Source organism: Phascolarctos cinereus, unplaced genomic scaffold, assembly GCF_003287225.1.
Source record: "Phascolarctos cinereus isolate Bilbo 61053 unplaced genomic scaffold, phaCin_HiC Scaffold_726;HRSCAF=1367, whole genome shotgun sequence".
In the NCBI taxonomy this organism is placed as follows: Eukaryota; Metazoa; Chordata; class Mammalia; order Diprotodontia; family Phascolarctidae; genus Phascolarctos; species Phascolarctos cinereus.
Genome location: NW_027556098.1, coordinates 406,520,481 through 406,535,704, shown reverse-complemented (window position 1 = coordinate 406,535,704; position 15,224 = coordinate 406,520,481). Strand labels below are relative to the sequence as shown.

The 15,224-nt window shown below is 46.6% G+C and overlaps 1 protein-coding gene and 1 long non-coding RNA gene across 4 annotated transcripts; both read left to right on the top strand.

Annotated features, from left to right (window-relative positions):
• The first annotated feature begins 1,068 nt into the window (after positions 1 to 1,068).
• Positions 1,069 to 2,846, top strand: LOC110202023 (cytochrome c oxidase subunit 7A1, mitochondrial-like). 2 transcript variants are annotated; one of them, XM_020977975.2, is made up of 4 exons: positions 1,069 to 1,139; positions 2,030 to 2,122; positions 2,406 to 2,490; positions 2,771 to 2,846. In XM_020977975.2, the coding sequence occupies exons 1-4, from the start codon at positions 1,125 to 1,127 to the stop codon at positions 2,830 to 2,832; spliced, it is 255 nt and encodes an 84-aa protein (XP_020833634.1). In that variant the 5' UTR covers positions 1,069 to 1,124; the 3' UTR covers positions 2,833 to 2,846. The 2 variants fall into 2 exon arrangements, 1 of the variants encoding a protein (XP_020833634.1); XR_002322603.2 differs by lacking the exons at positions 1,069 to 1,139; positions 2,406 to 2,490; positions 2,771 to 2,846 and adding an exon at positions 1,218 to 1,295 and having other exon boundaries at positions 2,030 to 2,123.
• Positions 2,847 to 3,745: 899 nt separating this feature from the next.
• On the top strand, positions 3,746 to 14,363 carry LOC110202078 (uncharacterized). Of its 2 annotated transcripts, XR_013482787.1 has the most exons (5): positions 3,746 to 3,826; positions 8,762 to 8,814; positions 9,530 to 9,735; positions 10,601 to 10,672; positions 11,895 to 14,363. It is a non-coding gene; the product is annotated as an uncharacterized LOC110202078 (long non-coding RNA). The 2 variants fall into 2 exon arrangements; XR_013482786.1 differs by having other exon boundaries at positions 9,530 to 10,672.
• The last annotated feature ends 861 nt before the right edge of the window (positions 14,364 to 15,224 follow it).

Here is a 15,224-nt window from a genome sequence, read left to right as displayed (position 1 = left end):
TGAAGCAAAGATTAAGAACCCCAAACTAAATGCCAAAACAGAGTCCTGAAAATTGAAATGCAACCCCCCCCACTGAATTAATAAATAAAACTAGGAGCAGTTTTTTAAAAAGACAGCAAAATAGTAAGTGACCAGCTAACAATTTTTTTAAAAAAGAAAACCAAATTACCAGTATTAAATTCCCAACAAATGAAGAAATAAGAGAAATTATTTGGAACGATTTGCCCAATTGTTTGCCAATGAAATCACAATTTAAATGAAATGGATGAATATTTACAGAAATAAAAAATGTCCAGATTAACAGAAAGTGATTAACAAGAAATAGAGGACTTTAATCCAGTCTTTGAAACAGAATAAGCCATAAATGAACTCTCAAAGGAAAAAACCCTAAAGACCAGATGGATTAACACGTGAATCCTATCAATCATTTAAAGGACAGTTAATTCCAACACTACATAAACTGTTGGGGAAAAAAAGGAAAAAGAGTCTTACCAAATTCGGGGGAGAAGGCAAGAAGGAAGGGGAGAGGGAGGAGGAGGGAAAGGGGGAGGGGAAGGAAGCAAAGGGAAGGAAAAAGAGGGAAAGGGAGGAGAAAGAAGAGGAAGAGGAGAAAGAGCAGAAGGAGTCCTCCTGGCTCTCTTATGATTTTCACACAATCAGCCTACATAGAGGCAGGGCTGTGGAGACAGCCTGGGGCAAATCGGGGGCCTGACTCCGGGTCTTCGGTGATTCTACAGGGGCTCAAGGAACAACTGTCCCGGATGTCTGAACATTAGCATCCCTAACCCTCCGGCTTCAAACCCAACCGCATCTGCCCCAGGAGCGCTTTCCAGCTGAGAAGCGCATCTCTGTGGTCCATCGCTGGCCCCTCCTCTTTCCCTTTAGGCCAATAGGAACCCGCGCGCCTGCAGCCGCAGCCCCAAGCCAGTCGGAGCCTCTTCTCTGAGGATGCTGCGGCTTTAACTCGGGACCAAGGCTGAAAGACGCGCAGGTATGAAAGGTGTGGAAGGGGCGCGGCGCGTGAGGCCGAGAGCATTCCTCTTGCTGGCCGAAGGTTAAAGGGGAAGGCGGCCTCGTGCCCTCGGTCTGTTGGAGTAGGGTCCTTGTCACGGATAGCACGCATCATGAGGGGCTTGCTGGTGAGCGCCCCCAGCCCCCTCTGACTTCCCGATGTGGATCCCTTTCCTGATGCCCTTCCGACCATAGGCAGGGACGGAGCCATCTCCCATACCCCGTTACAAGGATTTTCAAGTTCCTTACTAGCCACCGTACGAACAAGCCAGCCCAGGTGACAGGTACAACTTCTTTAGCCACTCAGGAGTGTGACCCACGCCGCAGGACAGGTGATAGACACGTGTCTCTCACGATTCCATAGAAGACAGGTAGAGTCTCACCCCCTGAGCTCGGTGACCCAGAGCTGGGGGAGGATGAGGTGGTTCGCGTAGGCAGGCTTACAAAGCAGGTCAGGTAAGACTTGGAAAGGTGTAGTTTTAGCAAAAGAAATGCTTAACCGGCGACAACGATCTTTAGCACAGCCATTTAAACCGGACCTAAGCAAACTATCTATTTTTATCAGTCAGTTAATTAGCATTTGTTAAGCTCCGACTGTGCGCCCTATTAGAATAAAGAGAAGAGGATGAGTTATGGGTAACTATTCAAAATACAAAGAATTTTCTTTTATAGCTGAGAAGAGATTGAAGGCAGGGAGGAACAGAGAAGGAGGCTATCAGTAAAGTTACCCAGAAAAAGAAAGAAATATAATTAACAGCGAACATAGCACTAAATGGAGTCAGCTCTGTTCTCCCCCAAAGCCACTTTCTGCACCTCCCATCCCTGCACCCCCACCCCAATCTGGTGGCGAGTGCAGAGGATTAATGAGGTTCCATCCAAAGCTGAGATTCTGATGGAGGTGCCAGAAGCCCCACTCTGACCTTAGACCCTCACCTCGGCTCCTTCTAATATTATAGTTCCCTGTAAACCCTGGGGCCTGCCTCATGACATCCACTGTGTGCCCTCCCCTCCCCCCCAGGTGTCCCATTCCAGAACTCTCCTCCGATCCTTCAGCTCCAGCGCCAGAAACTTCTTTGAGAACAAAATAGCAGAGAAACAGAAACTCTTTCAGGTTGGGGGGAGCCCAAGACCTGCCCCCTCTTTGCCCGGGGACTGCAATGGCCCCCTTCCTTGGGATTCCCCCTTGATTCACAGTTCTGTCCTCTCCCCCAGGGACCCCAACACATTCCTCTGTGCTCTGAGGGACACTGGTTTCTGGTGGAGGGCTGAGACCTCCACTCAAGGGGTAGGGGGAGGAAACCCCTTCAGGAGTCCAGGCTGTAGAAGCTTGCTTGAACCCTTGGGAGTGAGGGCAAAGACTCTGCCCTCACCTATCCTCATGGTCTCCATCCTAGGAAAACAATGATCTCCCAGTCTACCTGAAGGGTGGGCCCACAGATAGATTACTATATGGCATAACCATGGCGATAACCTTGGGAGGTGAGTTACCAAGAAGGGGAAAGAGGAGCTGACATTGAGTCACTGGGTGTTTAAACCCTAGATTGGGAGGCTTTCTGTCCAGGGTGTGAGGACCCTAAATTCTCTCTGGGCATCTGGGTCTTGGTTGGGCTGGTGTCTGCAGCCTCTGGACACTCTAGACTCTGGGTGGGGGTGTGGGGAGGGGTACTGAGTGCTGCTGGAGCCTGGGGATCCGCTGGGGAGAGGTCAGGTGCAGGCTGGGACACCCCTCACTTTTCCCTTTCTTCCTTCACCCTCCTAGGAACTGGTTATAGTCTCTTTTTCTTGGGCTGGGCCTCCTTTCCCCATTCGAAGAAAAAGTAAGACAGCACAGAAGATGGGCCTGGAAAAGGTGGGGCCAGAGCCAGAACTGAGGTGAGGGCTGGGGCTGGGAGTCAGTAAAACTTCCCCCCAAGGGGACAGCTAACAGAGCCAGAGTTTGTCTTTTGGACTGTCTCTACAGGCACCCCAGGACCCTCCCCACCCCCAGCAGTCTCTCCAAAGCCCCTAACTGCTAGCACTTTTTGTATCAAAGCAGCCCCCCTCCCCCATTCCAATAGAATGCCAGTACAGGATAGGTTGGGGGGAAAGGGGTATTTCCATGGAAAGAGAGCCTTCCCTGGTAGGGTCATCCCCTCATCTGTAGTATCTTCCTGGGGTGAGGTCTTGCCTCTCTCTGTCCCATGTTTCCAGTGGTTTGTCCTCACCTGCCTCCATTCTGAAGCTCCACTCAGATCCTTGGGCTCACCATGATGTTTCCAAACCCCTCAGACCTGGGAATTCCCCTTTTTGGGGGTCCTGAGATGCAGGGGAAGGTTGGGGGCAACCAAATTCAAAGGGGTCATCCTGGTCATGTAGCAGGTGGAGTTATCTTGGGGGTGAGGTGACCCCTTCTACCTGCTGGGCACACGGATGTCTGTCCTTTCAGCCCTCTAGGCTGGACCTTGGACAGTCCACCCCTATTCTTTGCTAGTAGTCTCAACTTTAATTCAGTCTTTATCATTCAACCAACTAGTATTTATTAGGTGGCTGCTGTGTGCCAGACACTGCTCTGCACTGGGGTTACAGAGACAAAAACGAGCCCCCCTGCCCTCAAAGAGCTTACATTCTACCAGAGGAGACATAACCTAAAAAAATATAAAAATGCAAGCTATCCGGAGGGCCAGGCACCAGAAGCTGGAGGGAATCGGAAGAGGAATCCGGGAGGGCGGGGCATTGGAGCTTTGTTTTGAAGGAAGTTGGTGATTCTAAGAGCAGAAGTTGAAGAGGGAGGGCACTCCTGGCCTGAAGCACAGCCTGTACCAAGGCTTGGAAATGGGTAAGAACATCAGTTTGGCCAGCCTGACTGAACGCACGAAGCTTTCAATGCTTACTCTGTGCAAAGGGCAAATGTTCTAATGGGGGAAGGTTCCAGTGTCAAGTCAGATGGGAATGTCCAGGGGCAAAGCAGATGGTGATGTCTCCTTTTTAATGTCATTTTCACTGAGAAAACCACGTCAGTGCCAAGGACTTTTGGTGACAAGAACTTTCCTTTCCAGATCTTCAGTAGCAGTGAGAGAAGGAGGAAGAAGGGGAGGGAGGAGAAGGAGGGAGGGAAGGGGGAGGAGGAGGGGGAGGAGGAAGAGGGAAAGGAGGAGGTGAGGGGAGGAGGAAGAGGAGGAGGGAAAGGAGGAGGGGGAGGAGGAAGAGGAAGAGGGGGAGGAGGGGGAAGAGAAAGAGGGAAAGGAGGGGGATGTGGGGGAGGAGGATGGAGGCGGGGGAGGAAAAAGACGGAAAGGAGGAAGAGGTGGGGGGAAGGAGAAGAGGGAGAGGAGGAGTGGGGAAGAGGAAAAGGGAGAGGAGGAGGAGGATGGGGGAGAGGAAGGAGGGGGGACCAGGTGGGAGCAAAAAGGGGTATCACTGGAATTACTCCTTCCAGATAAACACCCAGCCTAACCCAGCATTCAGAGATGCCAAGTATTAAGCACACTGATGTGACAACTGGACGGATGTGTGCTTATAAGCAGTCCCTTGACCCAGTACTGGCCCAAGGTAACAGCTGGTCAGGTGAGGGCTGGCCTCAATGCACTGAGCTGCCCTCTAGAGCTGAGGGGCCCCCCTGAAAGGCATCCCGGGCTCTCATCAGCCAGAGGGACAGTTCAGAAACTCCCTTTTCCTCGTCAGGATAAGGCAAGGAGGAAGCCCACTTCCAGGGTGGGAGGGCTAGGAGAGGAATCCCCAGGAGCCCCACCATCTCCCAGATGCTGAAACTTCCAAGAGTTTCCTGGGTTTGTTGGCTTCCCCTTTGAGGCTCAGCACACATTTTCCTATAGAAACAATGGGAAACTCACAGGGCTCTTAAAACCATCTATCAGCTGTCCTATGACTTAACATGGCTTCTGTGGGCTAGCCTGGGAACCCAGACACACTTTGGAAAATTGCTATCGTTCAGCCGTTTCAGTTATGTCTGACTCTCTGTGACCCCATCTGGGATTTTCTTTGCAAAGACTGTAGTGATTTGCCATTTCCTTCTGCAGCTCATTTTGCAGATGAGGAAATTGAGGCAAACAGGGTGAAGTGATTTGCCCAGGGTCATACAGCTAGGAGGTATCTGAGGCCAGATTTGAATTGGAGAATTACCCTGCAAAAATGCATTCTAAGTCTGACAAATTTGGAAATTATAATAGGTCACACTGATATAGCAGCTACTGTGTGCCAGGCGCTGTACTAAGCATTTTACTTTTATCTTGTTTGATTATATGGCTGAGGAAACAGAAGTCAAGTGACTTGCCCAGGGTCATACAGCCAATAAGTAAATGCCGGAGACAACAGGCCTGGTGCTTTATCTGCTGTGCCATGTAGGGCTCTGCTACTTACTGCCTACCTGATCAGGGTTACTTAGCTTTTCTCTGCCTCACTTTCTTTATTGGTAGAGTGAGAGAATTAATACTAGATGGTTTCCAACATCCCTTATAGGGATGCCGTTTTCTAGTTTGGGTCACAGAAGCTTGTGGGGGCCCACCCAAGAGCAGGAGGCCTTCATCTTTGCACCTTGAAGCCCTCTGGTGGTCAGTCTGGTGATATCTAGGGACTCCTCAGGAAGCATAAAATGAAATACATAAGAAAGCAATTAAACCTAAACACGGCTGTCCGGTAACTCAGGCTCTGGGGTTAAAGTGCAGTGACCACGCACCACCAAATTCAATTAAACAACATCACTAAGGGAGTAAATGAATGCAACGTCCAAAGTTTAAACTAAAGGACGTTAGCTCCCCTAAGATGTTACTCAGCTCTGCCTCCATAGCCACCATGGTAACCCGCCAGGCCAGGTCAGGAAGGCGTTCTCCAGGGAGCCACAGCTCCAGTAAGATTTCTGACACCTCAGTTCTCCCTAGGCTGGGCCCAGGAGACAGGCAAGCCCAATAGCTTGCACTTGAGTCACACCCTGTTCTGAAGGACGTCAGGCAGGCTGAGGAGTAGGAGGGAAGGAAGAGGGAGATGGGGACAAAAGAGAAAGGAGGAGGTGCCAGCAGCAGCCCGGTGTGTGGGCAGGCCTGGCCCCGCTCCTGCTCTTACTGGTACGTGGGCACTGAGGGCTGGCTGCTGCTTGTCGGGGGCTCAGTGGGCCCACCTACCCTCCTCTTGCCTACCATAACCACCAAAGAGTGGCTGCAGCAGAAGTGAATCATGCCCCCGGCTGCATAAAATATAGGACTCTGAATAACTGATGGTGTGTAAATGAATGGAATACCACTGCATGTGCCATAAGACAAAAGGAAAGGGGTGGTGTTAGCAAAACCTGGGAAGACCTGGATGAATGGATACACGGAAGTGAGCGGAAGCAGGACAACAACCCTGGGGAAACAGACTCCGAAGGCCCGAGGCCCATGACAGAGCACGCTGCCCTCCTCCGAGAGGGGCAGGACTCATGATGCAGAATGAAAAACGGATATATTTCTGGACATGGCCAACATGGGAATTTGTTTTGACTATGCATATCTGTGGCCAAAGTTTTCTTTTTCTTTTTTTTCTCCCAGCAGGCTGGGGTGTGTGCAGGGGAATAGGAAGAAGAGAAAATACGTTCATTCTTTGAAAAATTTAATAAAGTGAAAAAAAATCCACCCAGGTATCTCTCTTTCCACAGAGTCTTCCATTGTGGAAGAACTAGGGTATGGTTCTTAAGGGTTATTGTGAGGACTGAATAATCTATGTAAAGTCATGACATGATATGTTAAGACTGACAAAACAATGAAACACAAGAAATGGAATGGTTGCTTCAGGCTGGGGATCTTTTGTCTCAATTCTTACCTAGCCCTTAGTCCTTGAATGGGTGCTGCCTCACACAAACTGAGGCCTGGCAAAGACTTTAATTTAGAAAGACCAAGGTCATCCACTGCATCCCAGGCCATCTCCAGTTGACTTGACCTTTGTCCTGCCTCTGGACTTTGATGACTTCAGGAAAGAGTGAGGCTGACGACTTTGTGCAGCTCTGCCTCACTTAAATCCAATTTATGGCCAAGTCAACACATCACCCATGATGCTGCTGGTCCACTTCCAGAGCAAAGGACAAACAACAGAAGGCCTAGAGCCAGGAAGACCTGAGCTCAAATCTGGCCTCAGACTAGCTGTGTGACCCTGGGCAAGTCACTTAACCCTGTTGGCCTCAGTTTCCTCCTCTGTAAAGTGAGCTAGAGAAGGAAATGGCAAATCTCTCCAGTGTCTCTGCCAAGGAAATCCCAAATGGGGTCACAAAGAGTCAGATGCAACTGAAAAACAACTCTCTTATTTGCTTCTTTAGTAATTTATCTCATTTTCTCCAGGGAAGTGTTCTGGAACCATCACAGATAATGGCTGTCTAGTCCTGACAGCTTTCCAGACCATTACCAAGAGAGAACATATTGATATTTATCAGCTTTTCCTTTCACAGCACTATAGGATTGGGAGATGGATATTCCATATGTCTGTATGAGGATAAGCCTTCAGGCTGGGCCTTGGAGAGCTGTTGCCAGGCCTGGACTTAAAGTCTTGCCAGCTCAGTAGGACCTTTTGGATCCTATGTTCCACCAGCATAACATTCAAGTGCCCAGGAATCAGGGGAGAGGTATTTATAAGTAAATGCAGTTTTGTGGCTCATTCCTAAGATCCAAGGTTACTGGTACTTTAGGAATGTCAACAAATGTGCAAGGCTCTGTGGAGACATGAAGATAAAAATAAGCTGCCTGCCCTCCAAAAGCTTTCAGTCTTAACAGGCTGAGCAGACAGGCCAATAACTCCAATCCAAATTAGACTATGTCCAAATGAGTGGGAGAGACCCAAATGGCCTACAAAATTCAGAGGGAGGAATCACTCCTAGCTGTAGGGATGTGAGAAGGCTTCATGGTGGAGGTGGCCCCTGAGACCCTAAAAATGAGGGGATTTCAACAGCTGGAGGTGTGACCAAACCATGAGTCCTGTGAAATAACACTTGGTGAGGGTGGTCCTTTGTTTTCCAAGAGGACCAGTGATGTCATAGAATGAAATAAGACCAGAAAAGAGAGAGAAAACTTCTTTTATTCTTCATGACAAAGGATGGCTTTCTGGGGAAGGGAGGGAGGCGAGAGAGATTTGGAAATGAAGACGATGGGAAAGAAAAGAGACCAATCCTTTAAAAAAAAAAGATTGGTAAATGTCAAAATGAGAACAAAGACAATTATTCTGGTATCCTGGGGACACTGCCAAATTAAACTACAAAGAGGGACAACAAAAAGAAAAAAAATACAATCACCATAACAATGTAAATGAAGACAACAGCATACTAGTCAAGGAAGGTGGCCAATGATATACCTTACTCTCAGACTGATAAGCTATCCTGCAGGGAATACTTTGTAATAGGGTTTGTTGGGTAGGGGGCCTACTGTGTCCAAAAAATATACATCACTGTAGGATCCAGATTGGGAAGAAGCCAATACAGTAACAGGTGAAAAGCCATAAAAACAAACTCTGTGAAAGGTGGAAGCCCAAACATGGGGACCTGTTTACCGTTATACCTTGGATACTGAACTATATTTTAGACACGAGTCATAACTTAAAACACTATGAAAGCCAAAACAAGAATATGATGACCTCTATGTGACTGGGACAGGATCGATAAGTAAATTCATTGGCTTAACTCCCAAGCTCATTACTAAGCAGAAAGCCAAACATATCCACCAGTCATCAGTGATGCATTCTCTAGCTCCTCCTGCTTTTGTCTGTTTTCTATAATTACCATGGGGATTTTTGGATTTCTTCACAGAGATCCACTGAACTGTCCGGCTGCTACCCCAGACCAAAGATTGCCCCCTGTTTGTAAGTATTCATAATGACTGATTAAACTACTACCTATAACCAATCTATCCACTTCGCCACCTAGCGGCCCCCAGCCAGACCTTACATCACTACATTTTAAAAAAATAGGGCTAGAAAGGGAGGTTAAAGTGAGACTACGAGGGTGGGATGAGCACAAAGGGCAGTTAGTGTACAAACCATTTCTACATAGCAGTGAGCACCATTCCAACCCTCCAAGATTCCCCCCAGGTCCCATGGCCTGAGACTGGGGGGGATCTGTATTCCTTCACTAATTCAAGGAGTGTGAAAATGCCAATTCTCAGCTTCTTTTTTAGTCCACATCCTTCCCATCCCACAAAGTACTGAAGACAGCCCTGGGGCCTTCATGAATCCAAGGATTACTTTGATAAAGATGTCTTCTGGCCCTCCCACCAGCTCCATGGTTGGGTGAGGTTCCAGGAAGTGTAGATCTAGGCCTAGATTTGTGCACAGCACAGCAGAGGAGTGGGCAGGGAGATAGTGTATGAGGAGGCCTGGAGACCGGAAGCTACCATCAAATCAGTAGGCCATCAAACTGAGCAAGGGAGAATGACCTAGGGGCTCAGTCAGACAGGTTGATTTAAGGCTTATCTGTAGTTTCCTGGTGCTAGCCCCTACCACATCTCTCTCCCCCAGGCTCTATAGCTATCTCTCACTTTTTATTTACAGGTATCTTTGTGCTTTTTTTTCCCCTTAGGCAATTGGGGTTAAGTGACTTGCCCAGGGTCACACAGCTAGTAAGTGTCAAGTGTTTGGTCTGAGGACAGATTTGAACTCAGGTCCTCCTGACTTCAGGGCCAGTGCTCTATCCACTGAGCCATCCAGCTGCCCCTATCTACAGGTATCTTTGACCACTCATAATGGATCTTACAGGTTGGTGTGAACTGTTTCTGGGTTTTCCAGGTAAGCATCAGTTACTGGTGTGGTAGCGTAAGCAAGACTGAATATAGGTACAAATCAGTTTGGATAAAAAGGTGGAGAAGGGAATAGTATTATGGCAACTGCATTGTGGTGAGCAGAATAAAGAAGGCACGAGTTTAACAGAATCAGAAACAATGAGCCCCATATGAAGGCACAGTTTGCCATCTTGAAGGCACATGCGTGTTTTCGTGCCTGGCTGTGGGAAAGCATGTTCATTTTCCAGGTTTTCATAAATGATCTTCAGTTTGGCTCTGCTTCCATTAGTGGAAACATCTGTCTCAAAGAGGCAGCGGAGAGGGTACCCAGGAAGCAGCGGGGGACTTGTAACCCACAAATGTGGGGAAATGAAAGGTTCTTCCCAAAGCAGAAAGAGCCAAACTTAGGGAAGCACTGGTTAATAAAAGCTGTATTTGGTGTTAAGGGTATTTAATTTGTAATTAGGTGTTTCCAATTCCTTCAGCCTTGCTCTAACTGGTGTACTACTCAGCTTATAAGCAAGGAAAATATCTTGGAAGAATTGTCAACATTTAGAGGGTTGGCTCTGCAGCCCTAAATGTACAATGTGACAAGTAGAAAGTCACCTAAGTTGACAACTGAAAAAACCATTTCCTGAATGCCGATCGGTCCCATTGCCACCGGTTTGGATTTCCTTGGGAATCCACTGCAGTAACTTCATTTTCCTGTGCTACAGTCCTTGTTGGTTTTTCCCAACCACATCCCATCCCCGAAGCCCTCTATTCACCTCTCTGCTCTCCCAGGATTTGTTCCAGCCCTTTGCAGACTGGAGACAGTCTCATATTTTCCTTTGCTAATATTCAAATACCCCTTTATTTTCTGTTATGTACAGAGCCATGGGAGAGGAGTGTGAAATGGACACCAGAGTCTATTTTAACATTTCCATAGACCCATTACTTCACAGGTGAGAGTATTTCTTTCCCCAATGCATCCTACGGTTCCTCCTCCAGACTTTCTCATCTTGTATGACTCTGAACCATCCATCTATGAATCCTTCACCGCTGAGTCAGCTGGAGGATTTCCTCTAGTCCTTTTAGTGTCGTGTGGGTGTCGATGAGGCAGACGAGCTGTCCATTTATTCTTTCTTATTCTCACTCCATTACCAGCTCACCTCCTATCTCAGTCACACATATGCTTAATGATTTCTTTTACGTCACTTGTTACACATAAACGATCTCAGGAATTATGTTGCCGCCTACATTATGCCCAACAAGTCTCTTTGCACCATACTTTGGATGACTTTATGATTTCCACTCTTCTCAGATTATGCTCTTTCAGTAGTCACAGCCCAGTAAGTTACAGGGTGAACACAGGACATAAAGAGATGGGGCTGGGGGCAGCAAGCATTTTGAAAGCAATGTACAATTTCATCTGTGGTTAGGAACACTGGGACACACCACGTCCCCTTTGACTAGGAAACAATAAACTAAAAATAAAGGATACTTGGGTACTGAAAAGTTAAACTTGGAGTGAGGCCAAGAAAAAAACAAGCCTTAAGACACAAAAAGGATTAAGGTCAGACACCTTAGGAAGACATCTAAATCTAATGAGAGTAAGAAGAATAATCTATATATTTCTTTTGTTCCTTTGTTCTAAACGCTTACCTTTGGGGCAGCTAGGTGGCACAGTGGGTAGAGCGCCGGCCTTGGATTCAGGAGGACTTGAGTTCAAATCCGACCTCAGACATATAACACTTACTAGCTGTGTGACCCTGGGCAAGTCACTTGACCCCATTGCCTAGCCCCCTCCCCCCCAAATATAAAAGCTTGTCTTTAAATTTTATTGCATTGCTTAGTATTCCCATCTAACTTACTTTGTGACCAACCCACAATTCCAGAGGCCTCGTGATGAAGCATGCTGCCCACTTCCTGGCAGAGAAGCGATGCATTCAGAGTGCAGGAAACACACTTTTTTTTTTTTTTGGTGACACAACCAATGTAGGAATTTGTTTTGTTTGCCTGTACATACGTGTTTAAAAAAAAAAAAGGTTTGGTTCTTCCTTCTTTTTCAGTGAGGAGGTAGGAAGGAGAGAAGGTGGATTTTTATTAGTGGGAAAAATTAAATTTAAAAAATTATTTCGACCAAAAAAGGTTTCTATCTTTCATTTCATTTATTTATTTATTTAGGTTTCTATCTTTTAAAGTGGATTCATAAGTTTGGGAGCATTAGCTCTATGCCCAGACTAGGGTCCAGCCTACTTGAACCTGTAAGAGTCTACCAGCTTTGGAGACTGCTAGAGCAAAAGGCTCCCCACCAACCGTTTTTCCCCACTCACATCCCAATGTCATCCTTGCTGATGTTATCTGGGTATGTAACAAAGTGAACAGTCCAAGGTAAGCTTCCCTCCCTCTCACTGTACTCCCGGGGTTAATTCTGCAGCGTGCAGTTTTTGGTGCTTGGTGAGGGCTGCACGCCTACTGAAGGCACTCCCACAGTCATCACATGCATAAGGTTTCTCTCCAGTATGAATTCTCTGATGCTGAGTGAGGAATGTCTTCCGGCTGAAGGATTTCCCACATTCACTACATTCATATGGTTTCTCTCCAGTATGAGTTCTCTGATGGTAAGAAAGGGATGAGCTCTGGCTGAAGGCTTTCCCACACTCATTACATTTGTAGGGTTTCCCTCCAGGATGTGTTTTCTGATGTGAAAAAAGAGCTGAGTTCAGTCGGAAGGCTTTCCCACATTCACTGCATTCATAGGGTTTTTCTCCAGTGTGTGTTTGCTGATGGCGAGTAAGGGTTGAATTCTGGCTAAAGACTTTTCCACATTCACTACACAAATAGGGTTTTTCTCTAGTATGAATTCTCTGATGCGAATAAAGGGCTGAGCTCTGTCTGAAAGCTTTTCCACATTCACTACACTCATAGGGTTTCTCTCCAGTATGAGTTTTCCGATGCTGCGTAAGGACTGAGTAGTATCTGAAGGCTTTTCCACATTCGCTGCATTCATAAGGTTTTGCTCCAGTATGAATTCTCTGATGTTGAGTAAGAGATGAGCAGTACCTGAAGGTTTTCCCACAGTCAGTACATTCATAGGGTTTCTCTCCAGTATGAATTCTCTGATGTTCAATAATGTAAGTGCTCCGACTAAAAGCCTTCCCACATTCGTTGCATTCATAGGGTTTCTCTCCAGTATGAGTCTGCATATGTTGAGTGAGAGATGCATGGTAACTAAAGGCCTTCCCACATTCACTGCATGCATAAGGCTTCTCTCCAGTATGAGTTCTCTTATGGGAATAAAGGGATGAGATCTGGCTGAAGGCCTTTCCACATTCATTACATTCATAGGGTTTCTCACCAGTATGGATTCTCTGATGTTGGGTAAGGCACGTACTCTGGCTGAAGGCCTTCCCACACTGATGACATTCATAGGACTTCTCTCCAGTATGGATCCTCTGATGCTTAGTGTGGTCTGAATTCTGTTTGAGGCTATTTCCATGTTTATCACAGTTTTGGGGTCTCTCATCTTCAGGGATTCTCTGCTGCGTCACAAAGCTCCCCTCAAATCTACCACACTCAGAGACTCTCTCTTCAGTGGCATTTTTCTTGTATGTGATTGTCACTCGCCTCCAATGTCCCTCCTTAGTTCTCTGCTCCCTCTCAAACCTGCCCTCACATTCCCAGGCTTCTTTCAACTTGGACTGTGAGGGACCATTCTTTGTAATTACTCCCTGAGGTGATCTTTCTTCAGAACTGTCCCACTTCGGAGATAATACCTTAGTCTTGGCCTTGATCTCCCAGGCTGAAAGAAATTTAAAAAAAAAAAAGAAAGAAAAGAAAGAAATATTCTCTGTGCTCTGGGTTGAGAAAAAGGAAACTGCTGTGGTGAGATGGGGATAATGAAGCTGAAAATAACATCTGTCAGGACTATATGTCTTTGATAACTCTCCAATAAAGCCCATGCAATCCAGGAAGAAGATCAAAAGTGGAAAAGGAGAAGTGGGTTGAGGGGCAGAGGTCTAGTGTTTAGAGAATAAAGTCCATGCAGAAGGTGGGCTGGGAGGTGGGAAGATTGGTGGGTGGACAGGTTAAACTGAGGAACTGTGAATGAAAGGAAACTGAATGCAGTCAATAACGCTGTCTCCCTAAATATTCTCCCTTCTACCTCCAGTCTATCCTGAACATTGCTACTCATTAAATTGCTGAAAATATCAACTTTACCGGATCTATCCCTTGCTGAAATCCCTGTGATGGCTTCCCAGCTCTAAGGCAAAGATGAGCATCCTCCTGGAATTCAAGAACTGTGACCAATTCAAGAACAAATGTCCAACGGCACATACCCAATCCTACCCATCGCTACATGCTGGGATGGACCATTCTGGCCTTGGGCTCTTCCTTCACCTGCTGGGTTCTGGGCCTTTCCCCTTCCTTCCAGCTACCTAAATCTTACCCATTTTTCAGAGCTCAGCTAAAGTTCCACCTCCTTCCATGGAGCCTTACCTGACCACTGCAGCTACAGATTTCTGCACCCTCCTTTTCAGATGTTCTGTAATACTCCTTATCTCACAAATTGTGTAAGAATTTAATCACTTGTTGTCTACTAACTCTTTCATATGCAGGGTAGGGAATAAATCACATTTCTTTTGTACTCTATTTTGTGCCTGGTAGGTACTCAGTAAATATCTAAAGAATGAGTAGGTAGCCTCGGATATAAGGCAGAGGAACAATACTATTATTTTTTTAAAGATAAATGTAAATAAATGGGTAATGGTTTCTCCTGAGCCTGACGTCAGCTGTAAATACCTAATCAACTGATCAACTGTTTGAGTACTAAATACTGGCAAACACAGCAAACAGGCTCATAGGTCCGAAAGTCTAGAACTGGAAAGGCTATGAGGCCATCTAGTCCAACCCCAACACTTTACAGATGAGGAAACTTAGTCCCAGGGGTGAAGTTACAGTACGCTGGAGGAGGGGCATTGGGCTTGATGTCAGGAGACACCTGGGTTCGAATCTAGCCACTTACACTAAGTGCGTGACCATGGACAACACACTAGAAGCCTCAATTTTTTCATCTGCAAAACGTGGGTTATATCTATAGCATTACTGGGTTGTTGTGAGGATCACAGGCTTCCTACGAATATGTAAGTAGCTTGCCAACCAGAAAGTGCATATAATTGTCAGTTATCATGATTACTGTTTTACTCAAGAAGTATATGGTACATCCTTTCCCTCTAGGAGTTTATAATCTACCTGGAAGTAGACGAGTACACGTGAAACAAGAAGAAAATAAGGCAGGACAATGCCCCATCAAGTATGAGATCAGTGACAATGATCATAAAACCTGGAGGAAGGAGGTCAACACGAGGTGGTTTCATTCCCTTAACACTCATTAGACACTGATTTCATGCAGCACAGGAACGCTTCGCAGAAGAAGCCTGACCTGGGCTTTAAATGAAGGGGAGACTGGGAAAGTCACAGATAATCTTGGGGGTGGGGGGATACTATCTCATG